This window comes from Neovison vison, chromosome 1 (assembly GCF_020171115.1).
Source record: "Neovison vison isolate M4711 chromosome 1, ASM_NN_V1, whole genome shotgun sequence".
NCBI classification, from domain to species: Eukaryota; Metazoa; Chordata; class Mammalia; order Carnivora; family Mustelidae; genus Neogale; species Neogale vison.
In genome coordinates this window covers 78,085,093-78,096,261 of record NC_058091.1, presented here as the reverse complement: position 1 = coordinate 78,096,261, position 11,169 = coordinate 78,085,093, and the positions used below count along the sequence as shown (strand labels likewise).

At 39.4% G+C, this 11,169-nt stretch overlaps 1 protein-coding gene across 4 annotated transcripts in view; it reads left to right on the top strand.

Annotated features, from left to right (window-relative positions):
• Positions 1 to 1,347: 1,347 nt before the first annotated feature.
• The window catches only part of HSF2 (heat shock transcription factor 2), a 35,832-nt gene continuing 26,010 nt past the window's right edge, over positions 1,348 to 11,169 (top strand). For all 4 annotated transcript variants that reach the window (XR_006384679.1, XM_044249700.1, XM_044249690.1 and 1 more), the window contains exon 1: positions 1,348 to 1,534. Coding sequence is in view for 3 of the 4 variants with exons in the window: in XM_044249700.1 (XP_044105635.1) it covers positions 1,442 to 1,534 (93 nt within the window). In the remaining variant the exon portion in view is untranslated. The remainder of the gene's footprint in view (positions 1,535 to 11,169) is intronic.

Below are 11,169 nucleotides of genomic sequence, written 5' to 3'. Positions count from 1 at the left end.
GACCCTGAGATCATGACCTGAGCCGAAGGCAGCGGCTTAACCCACTGAGCCACCCAGGCGCCCCATACACCTGATTTTGTTTCAGCAAGCAGATGAGGGCTGAACACGAAGTCACTATTTTTTTTTTTAAAGATTTTATTTATTTATTTGAGAGAGAGAGACAGTGAGAGAGAGTATGAGAGGGGAGAAGGTCAGAGAGCGAAGCAGACTCCCCATGGAGCTGGGAGCCTGATGCGGGACTCGATCCCGGGACTCCAGGATCACGCCCTGAGCTGAAGGCAGTCGTCCCAACCAACTGAGCCACCCAGGCGTCCCCGAAGTCACTATTCAATAAACATTTGCTCACTGGAAATTGTCTGTATTTAATTTTTTTTATGTATTATTTTACATGCACCCAGGAAATAAACCAATCCTGTGGTGAATTAGTATAAAATGTTATCTCTAACTTCTTTGTAAATTCTTGTATTCACATGCTGACTTTTGCAAAAAATAAAGTTTAATTTTGTACGATATTTCACATTGCCACACCCATTAATATTCTCTTACATGGGTAAAAAGAGGGATAGCCATATCTCCAATGAGGAGATAGCTAACTCTGGCACTGACAGAATAAGGGATTACTCTAAATTACACAGAACCAGTGTAATTTAATATTCACTTACGTGTCTTTGAAGCTGGGTTTAAATTCAGATACACTGACTCCTTGTCCACCCCACCCCACCCCACTATATCAGACAAGTTAATATTTAAATTCCTCTTTTTGATAAAAGTATTTTAACGTAACCATTTTCTCCTAATGAAAATTTAAGGGCAAGGTTTACTATTTTTAAGAGTTTCAAGTTGAGGCCTAGCACGTCACGTTTGAAAGCTGCTTCCCTCCCCTCCCCCTAACCCCCATGTGAATTATTATACTTCCTCCTGACTGGTGCAATCCACACTTGCCCGCCAAACTGATGTCTGAAATACCACTGAGGACTTTCTGTAGCCTCCCACCCACGGCTCGGAAACCCAAAGCCGTTTACACGTGAAGCAACCAAACACAGTCCACTAAGCCTAAGGTCCGCTACAGTGACGGCTCCTGTATAAAAGGCGAATGAGAAGGCAGCGCCCCCTTTGTTCCCACCCCCTCTTGTCGGCAGCATCCTATCGCTTTTCTTTGTTGTGCGATCCGCATCTGGGATTGGTCGGAAACGGGACCAGCGCGAGACCAGTGCGCACGGGCCAAACGCCGAGACTTGTCCGTCATGTGCGGCCGCCCGTCCACCCCGCCTCGCTGCGCGCCCGGCGAGGCTTGGGGGGCGGGGCCCGAGAGCTGCTGCGCCTGCGTTGTGGGCGTTCTCCCGGAGCAGCAGCTGCCGCCGCCGCCGTCGCCACTACCGCCGCCGCTACTGCTGCCGCCGTGTTCGGGTGTAGAATTTGGAATCCCTGCGTCTCGTTAACAATGAAGCAGAGTTCGAACGTGCCGGCTTTCCTCAGCAAGCTGTGGACGCTTGTGGAGGAAACCCACACCAACGAGTTCATCACCTGGAGCCAGGTACGGCGGCCTCCGAACCCCCTGACTAACCGCCTCCTCTCTCCCTCCTGTGGGGTTGTCTGTCGCGGCCTGCGACTCGATGCCTTCTGCGAGGCGCGGGGTGGCGGGGTAGCGCGGGCCCCGGCACTCAGTCTCGCTAGGGACCCTTGTATTGTTCGCGCGGGGAGCCGCGGGGGTCCGGGCCAGCGCTGCTGGCTCAGGCCGCGGTGGGGGGAGGGGCAGCCCGCGCCGGGCGCAGCGGCCCGGGAGGCCCCGTAACGGTCCGGCCCCGTCCGCGTTCGGAACCGGCCCGGCAGCACGAAGGCGGCCAACGAGCCGAGGGCGCGGGAGCCACGTTATTGCACACTCATTCTCCGTCCTCCCTCCCGGCTCGCGGGCTACGAATCGCTGAGGACACGGAGAGCCCTGGGCGCAGTGGTTTGAGAAATCTTTACCTCAGCGACCTGGTTCTCACTAAAAAATACACTTCGCTTTGCACCTGAATCGGTTTGAGAGCAGTCAGGGATATAGGAAAATGTTCAAACGCAGTAAACGCAGGCTACTCGTTGTCAGTAGGTTTCGAGATTTTATGTAGAAAATGGTACTTCATTCTTTGCGAATTTTGAGCCGTTTGTAGAAACGGATTTTTATGATTATTTTAATAAAAGTGCTCTTACACATAGGTGTAAGTAATTTAGAAGCTAAAATGAATCACTAAATTTCACTGAACAGTTGCTGGGAGAGTGGTATATGATGCCTTGATTGTTGGTTTGATCGCAACTCTGCCACTAAACAGGGATGACCTTAGTCAAGCTCCTTATCTTGTCTGGCCTAAGTTTCATCGTCCTTAAGATGAATGGGTTGCCTGGGTGATCCAAGACTCTACAAGTTCCAAATACCAAGATTCTGAGCAGAATGATTATTACATAAACAATGCATTTGCGTTCAAATGCACTCTCAGGCTTTTGGAATAATTTTGTAAAGTGGGGTGGATTTTTCTTATTTTAGGTGATCACCTGTTGGGGATATTTTCTTGTTTAGATGGCTGGAGAATAGTAAGTGAAAACTACCCTCAGAGTGCCTGGCACCTGTTAAGTGCTGAGTAAATGTTGCCTTCTGTTTTTCTCCCTTTTCGATTCCCTTCCTATTGTAGAAGCTCTCCGTTTTACTTACTTTTATCTTAAGAGGGAGCACTGTATTGAGTACATGAAGTTTTTGACCTCTGTAACACTGTATTCTTTCTCATATTACTGTCATTTGTTCATTTTTTTATACCCCTTCTACGACTTAATTTTCTTGAAGGTCAGTATCATCAGCTGGAGGGTGTGTATTAAGCATTCGATGAATCCTGTACAGTTGTACAAAGAAAGGTGAAAATAATAAAGCCAGCCGCCAGCATACACTTAAAAATAAACAGATGTGTCATGCTTTTCATCAGTCAGAAGGATTAAAAGTTGACAGGGATGGATCAGCACAGTCTGCTGTTACTCAGCCTTGTATTCATATTAGAGACTGGACTGAGAGTCTCTCTTCCACCCAAGCTGATTTTATCATACCTTTTTGGCTTGTATGGCCATTTAAAAATAACTCTTATTTATCCCATTATTAAGTCTAAACTTATGTTTTACTCATTTTCTATATATAATGGGACAGTTGAAGTATAAATTCAGTGAGGGCAGAGACTATGTTTGTGCTGAGGACACAGTAAGTATTTAATACATGTTTGATGTATCTATGAAATCCTTAGACTGTGTAATGGAAATGGTGAGAATGATAAAGATAGAATTATGACTGAAAAGACTCTTAGGGGTAATCTACTTTAGCCTCATCATTGTATAGATGAGGATTTGAGGCTTAGATTAGATTTCTTATCCATAATTACAAAGCTAGCGGTTATTGGAGGTGGGACCTAACATAGATTTCTGACCTCCCAGATTAGTCTTCCATCAACAGCACTTCACTTAATGCAGGTTGGTACAATATTTAGTGTTATATCAAAATGTTATCCTTTTGCAAGTCAGTGAACCGTTCTGGATTAAGGTTGTCTAGGGCTTAGCTTGGTTGCTTAGAAAGTCTGTCTCTCTTACTTACCCACAGATTTTTCCAAAAGCAGTGTTAACAATGAAATAAAAGGTAAAACTAAATAAACAATGATGTTAAATGGAAAAAACAAAATAAGTTATGCTCATCTTTTAGAAGTTGCTATTTATGGTTGTTTCTGGTTTCCTTCAAACATATTTTGCTGAATTTCTGTTGAGGTAATTTAACATTTATACTATCTGAGTGAAAATCATATTAAGACCTTTTAGAAGGAGCAGATGTTTTGGAAACCAGGCAATCTTAAATGCAATTTTTTTTTTCTTCACTTGTGAAAAATAATTTACTCCTCTAGCTGGAGTATAAGGTGAGGGGGGAGAAAAACCAACTGCAGTTTAAAAAGATTGGTTTAGTATTCCTGAAGACTAATTGATACAACTAGTTTTCCTTGAAACTTGTAGTATGACAGAAATGAAAAGTGAAATACCCCCATTCTCATGATGAATTATAAAAATCCAGGCAATCAAAATTATACTAAATATGTTATTGATTCAAACAACGGAAATGCCTTTAGATCCAGAGTGTCTTTAAAACATCTGTACATATTTTAATTTTTTCCATATTTTCCCCTAAAAAGTTTCTTTTTTCTTTCTTTTTTGTTTTTATATTTCCTATAACTTCAAACTTCTATATAGCTATTTTGGCTCTGGTAGGCTGTCTGTTGCCAGAATCAGGGACAGAGATAGTGCTGTTGGACAACCTAAAGCTGTTTTAAGTGTAACCAAGTCCTAAACAGAAGGCACCAGTTTAACTTGGAAGCAACTGCAGAAACTTGATATTCAGGGACAAGAGGTTGTGGAAGTTGGAAGCTCTTGCCATTGATAGTGAGGAACAGCCTTTACTGTTACTGAAATTTGATAGTGTATTTTGAAGTGAAGTAGTTACAAAGGCAGGAAGGAACTGGAAGTCATTGTTTTTTAGTGTTACTACCTTTGTCTCTGTTCTTCAGATTGTTTGAGAAGACCAGGAAATAATTTCCACTAAAGACCTCATACCCTTGGTGCCTGGGTGGCTCAGTTGGTTAAGTATCCAACTCTTGATCTCAGTTCAGGTCTTCATCTTAAGGTTGTGAGTTCAAGTTACACATTGGGCTCCATGATGGGCCTGGAACCTACTTTAAAAAAAAAAAAAAAAAGTCATACCTACCTGGTCCACCTTTTTATGCCCTTTGACATGTGTTATTTCTCCATCCCTCTCAAATCCGCAAGACAAGTCAGGAACTAGGAAGGAAATGGAGCAAAACCAGTATTGGACTAGTGCTTTCTAGCTATTTTGGATGAATTTGAGCATCCAGAACTTGATATTTGGGTATCATTTTGAACTTCCCAGTAGCCATTTAATTATTACGCTATTCTCAAGTAAAAACAAAACCAATATGTGGCAGAATGGGAGTAAAATCCACCTTAAATGAGTCTACCGAAAAGTTAAAAGACTGATTGATGAGTATTTTTTATTTGTATGCATAAGAGAGAATGAGAGACTCAGAAGGAATGGTTGGTGAACATTTATAAGTTATGCATTGTTTTAAAAAATTTTACAAATTAATATTCTGAAGAATTTTAAAGTAATGGGACTGAAAGATGATTAGTAAGAATATTTTGGATGTTTTTAACTGACTACCAGTTCAAGCAGTAACAATTATTATTTGGAAGTTTGCCAGCCTTTATGGGTAAAACCTAAAAAGAAGCTACCCATCTCTCCTGCCTCACTCAGTAATGGCTTTCTTCCCCTTGTGGAATGTGTTGGGAGAGTTTTGTATTGTATTGTTTGAGCCTCACAGGTTTAAATGGCGGTAAGGTGGAATTTTTGCACTCAGAGGTCATCTTCTAATTTTAGAGTAGAGACTGAAGGAATACCATAAGCAGAGACACAGAATATGGGTGAATAAGAATTGTATGAGAAGGAGAGCACATGCAGATACAAGCAAGAGGCAGTCATCATTTCATTTGATATAATCCAAGAATTGAACTACTAAAAAGATATTTTGGTCCACTGTCACCAAAAATTCATTTATTTGATCACTTACAAATATTTATCATGAATATGTTGTGACCAGATAGTGTCCTAGGTACTAGGGATTCATTCAGTAGTGAACAAAGTGGCTTCATAGAGCTTATATTCTAATGGAGGATACTGATACTAAAATGTAAGCAAACAAAAAAACATAAACACAGATAATGTAATTCAGTTAGTGGTAAATACCATAAAGGAAATAAAGCAGGGTAAAGAGAGAGGTCCAGGTGCAATTAGGAGACCAATGTCACATAGTATAAAAGAAGAAAGCTGCTTTTATATATAAAGAGGGAAAGTTTAGTAGAATTACAGTATCAGGGGGATTGGAGTAAAAACTCTAAAGAATATAGGATTGGCAGTTATAAAAAGAGTATGACCACACCTCAGTGAATGGCAAAGAAGGCACTGGTGCTGCACTGATGGAACTTACGGGAAGTTCATCCTTCAAGATAAACGTTTTTTTTTTTTTTTTTAAATTCTTTTAAGATTTTATTTATTTGACAGAGATCACAAGTAGGCAGAGAGGCAGGCAGGGACAGAGAGAGGGGGAAGCAGGCTCCCCACTGACAGAGAGCCTGATGCGGGGCTCAGTCATGATCCCAGGACTCTGAGATCATGACCTGAGCTGAAGGCAGAGGTTTCAACCCACTGAGCCACCCAGGTGCCCCCAAGATATACCTTCTAAGGCAGGGTTGGCAAATCATGGTCCATGGGCCAGTCATCTCTTTTGTAAATAAAGTTTAATTGGAACATAACCATGCACAATCTATTCACATATTGTTTATAACTGCTTTGCTGCTACAATGGCAGTATTATGACGTTATGATCTACAAACCCGAAATATTTACTATCTAATGCCTTAAGAAAAGATATGTACCAGCCCTTGTTCTAAAGCACCCTTAACAGCTGTTCATGGGGACCTGTCTTTCCAGATATACTCTGATTTGAAACCTCCAGGGAGAGAGAGAATGTTGGCATTGTGGTGCTGACCTTCTGTACTGCAAGAGCTAGGGGCTGGAGAACCTGCTTGCACTATAGGAACCTGCCATTGTTAAAGAACCAGGAAATAGGAAGGAGAACCTCCTTCTTTTGTAGTGTCTCTCTAGTGTCTTCGGTTGACAAAGCTTATCACCATGCCATCTAGAAAAAGATATTTAAGGGACCCACCTCTATATTTGCAAAGCAGACAATGAGGAATGAATTTGGAGCAATAAATTGATAAACTAGCACATAACATAAATGGGGTTTGTGGGTATTTTAGGTAGACAGATGAGGAAAGCTTCTCTGAGGAGATGTTTGAGCAGAGATCTGAACAGTTTGAAAAGATAGGCCAGGCAAAGGGGAATGGCAAATGTAAAGTCTTGAACGTGGCATGTTCGTGTAATTGGAGAAGGCCCATGTGGTTAGTGTATCTGGAAAATACAAGATTGAGGTCAGAGTAGGCAGGAGCAGGTGGTATAGGGGCTTAGGGCTATGGTAAGGACACTGGAAATCTAGGGAACTAGTTTGTAGATTATCACAGTTTTCCACTATGTTAGTGAAAGTAGTGTGGCTGAGACTAGAATATTTGCAGTGGAGATGATGAGAAGTTGTTGGATTGATATTTACTTCAAAAGGTAAAGTAGAACTTACTAATAAATTGTATGGAGTTGCAGGAAAGACAGAGAAGAATTAAGAATGACTGAGATTTGGCCTGAACAACAAGATAAATGATGACCCCATTTGCTCAGATGGGGGAGAATTCAGAGAAATGCAGGTGGATATCGTTTGGCCATATTAACTTTGAGATTACAGTGGACACTAGTGTTACTTGAAAATTGTTTCGTTTAGCTTAGATTTCATCAACCACACTTGGTCAAATGACCATGCCTAATTTCAGAGAAGGTGAGGAAGTTCAGTGATAGGAAGGAAAACAGGAATATTTTTGAACAGCCTGAGTGACTTCTACACTCCCAAGACATCCAAGTGGAAATGTTGAACAGGATGTTTGGATATGAGACAGTGGCATTCAGGGTGGAGTTTGGAGCTTATGAGTGGTAAAGCCATAGGACTGGATGAGATCATCTAGGGAGACAAATGAAGATAGAAGAAGCTGAAAGACATGTCATTCTGATTTTTAGAGGGCAAATGAGAATAAGAAAACCTAGGTAGAGTGAGAAGGAACAGTGCAACAGGAGAAAAAACAGGAGTGAGGTCGTAGAAGTTAATGGAAAAAAATGGTTCAAAAACGAGAAGGTGATCAACTGTGTCAACTGCTGTTATGTATATTCTTATATACTCCTGGTGTATATAAGCAGGAATTTAAGATGTATATACTTATATTAAGATTGGAATTGCTGGAAATAGGGTATGAACTGTTGAGCCTGATGATAGTTCAAATTATTTTCCAAAAAGATTGAATAATCTTATACTTCTGTTAGCCAAGCATGAGATTTTCTATTAATCCACATCTTCAAAACTTGGTAATCTCATTCTTCTTAATTCTTTACCAATCTAGTAGATGTAAAATATTACCTCAGTGAGGTGTTAATTTATATTTCCGATTAGTAATGTGTTCAAATACCTTTTCTTATTTATTGGCTATATGTGTTTCCTATTCTGTGAAGTATTTCACCATTTTTTCTATTGGGTGGCTTGTCTTTTAAATTTTGTAGGAATTCCTTGTGTATTCTGTATGTTCATTCTGTGGGTCTGTGTATTGCATATGTCTTCTCTCATTTGAGGCTTATCTTTTCCTTTTGATGAGTATAGGTTTTTAATTTCAGTAGAATATATTCATCTTTTTTGTTCATGCTTTTTGTTTCTTCAGGATGTTTTTTCTTACCTCTTCTCCAGGGAGAGAAAAATACTTTTCTGTTTTTCTTCTTTTTTTTTTCTGGAAGTTTAATAGTTTGCATTTTATGTGTAAGCATTTAATTCATCTGGAATTGATTTTTGTGTGTGGTGCGAGAAATCCATTTTCATTGTTTTCAGTTGTCCTAGCTCCTTCATTGAATGTTTCCTCCTTTCCATGGTGATGTGTATTGCTCCCTCTGACTTACAGCAAAATTACAGGTAGATACTGTGATTTTTGCTTCTAAGTTCTCTATTCCATCTCACTGAACAGGTCGGTTTTTTTTTTTGTTTGTTTGTTTGTGTTTTTTTTTTTTGCTCTTATCATGTGTCTTAATTACTGTAGCTTTATAGTGTGTTCTTTATGGGAGGGCAGCTTATCCTTCAGGAATACCTTGACTGTTGTTGGTCTTTGCTCTTCTGTATGTTTTAAAATCAAGTTCCATTAAAAAAACTTACTGGGATTTTAATTGGGATTGCATTGAAACTATAAATCAGATTAGGGAAAATGGATGTCTTTATGATTTTGAATATGCCCACAAACAAGGCATATTTTTAAGTTAATTTTGTTTAATAAAGTTTTATATTTTTTGGTAATTAGGTCTTGAACATGTTTGTTTGATTTTCTTCCTAGATATCTTAAGATGTTATAAGTGGTGTTCATTAGTTAAAATTACATTTCTAGGTGTTGCTGGTAGTTAAAAATACGAATAATATTTATATGTTGATAATAAATTGGTGAGCCAATCATTTTACTGATTTGGGGTCTTAAAGTGTACATCCATACATTTGTGAATGATAGTTTTGTTCTTTCAGAACTTTATACCGTAAAAAAAAGTTTTGGGTTTTTTGTTTGTTTGTTTGTTTTGTTTTGTTTTGTGTGTGTGTGTGTGTGTGTGTGTTTCCCAGTGGCTAAGACCTCAGAAGTAGTGATCATGAGATCCCTTTTTCTTATTTTTAAAGGGAATGTTTTTCATATTTCCCCCTTAAGTTATTAGCCATTAAAATTAAGAATTTTTTTTTAAAGATTTTATTTATCTATTTGACAGAGATCACAAGTAGGCAGAGAGAGAGGAAGGGAAGCAGACTCTGCTGAGCAGAGAGCCCGATGCAGGGCTTGATCCCAGGACCCTGGGATCATGACCTGAGCCAAAGGCACAGGCTTTAACCCACTGAGCCACCCAGGTGCCCCCAAATTAAGAATTTAATTTATCTTTTTCCTGTTGATATCCTAGAGGGGAGGGGGCATGCCAGGAGGGAGGTTACAGAAAAAAAGTTGACTTTGGTGAGTAGGAAGATGGATTTGAAATAGATAATAGGTTGAGAACATAGTGAATTAAAGAACATTATGTAAAAATGTTAACAGATCAAAAATTTAAGAGTGAAATTTGAGATGGTTGGGGCAGAGATAGTAGATGTGATTATAGTTAATAAGTCATCATACTTAATAAAGTCAGTAGTTAGATACACTGGAGTGGATGAGATTGCCTAAGGAGAGAGTGTATAGGGTATCATGATCAAGGATAGAAATCTGAAAAACACTACCTCTTAATAGGTGAATACCACTGAAAGAGAATATGAGATAGGAGACCCAATAGTATATAGTTTCAGAGCCAAAAGAGTAGAGTATTTAAGGAGAGGATTGTCAGTTGTGCCAAATGAAATGCACAGAGAGGTGTGGGAAAATCAGGACTGAAAGGAAGGCATTGAATCTGAGATTTTAGAGAAAAACGGTCTGAGTAGAGTAAGGGAAAACAAAACCAATTTTTAGCAAGAATATGTAGATGGCACTACATTAGGGAAGGGGGCTTTGAAATATTGTTTATTAAATTTTGCCGTGAAGGAAAAGACAAATGGGGCGGGTAGATTGAGAGGGAAGTAAGGTAAAAGGAAGTTTTTTAAGATAGGAAAAAACATGCATTTTAAAGAGTTATTGCCTAATAACCAACTCTGATTATCATCAAACTTTTTAAATTTTGCCAGTCTAATAAGTGAAAATCATTTTATTTATTTATTTATTTTTCTGTACATTCAGTTATAATGAGATTGGGCCCCTTCTAAATCTTATATTGGGTTTTTCATCTTACTGGTTTGTCAGAAATTTTTAATTATACAGTTACCGGTCATAAATATTTAAAACATGTTTATGCTAATTGACTTAATTGAATTTTCATAATAACTCTATTATGACTTAGTTTTAGTTTCAGACACAAATAATAGAATTCCAAACAATAGGGGAACCCAGGTAGATCAGTTCGTTAATCATCTGCCTTCCTCTCAGGTTATGATCAGGGGACCCTGGGATCAAGCCACATATGGCATCGGGGGCTCCCTGCTCAGCAGGGAGTCTGCTTCTCCCTCTGCCTCCACCTCCCCTGCTTATTCTCTCTTTTCTCTGTTAAATAAATAAATAAAATCTTAAAAAAAAAAAAATCCAAACAGTGGTTTAAACAGAATAGAGATATATTTTGTTTTTAAGTCTGAGGTTACCTTCTGGTCTTTTCAGCCAAACTTAGTTTCTCCACCTCAGTGGTTGTTGAAGCTTTAGTCATTATCTTCAAGTTCCAAGCAGGGATATGGGATATAGGGGTTTGACACTTTGGATCTTTCCCCTTTTAGAAGCTTTTCTGATAGCCCTACTCAGTCCATTCTGTTTATATCTTAATTGCCAGGTATGCATTCAGCTGCCTCTGTTTGTTAGGGGGACTGAGAAA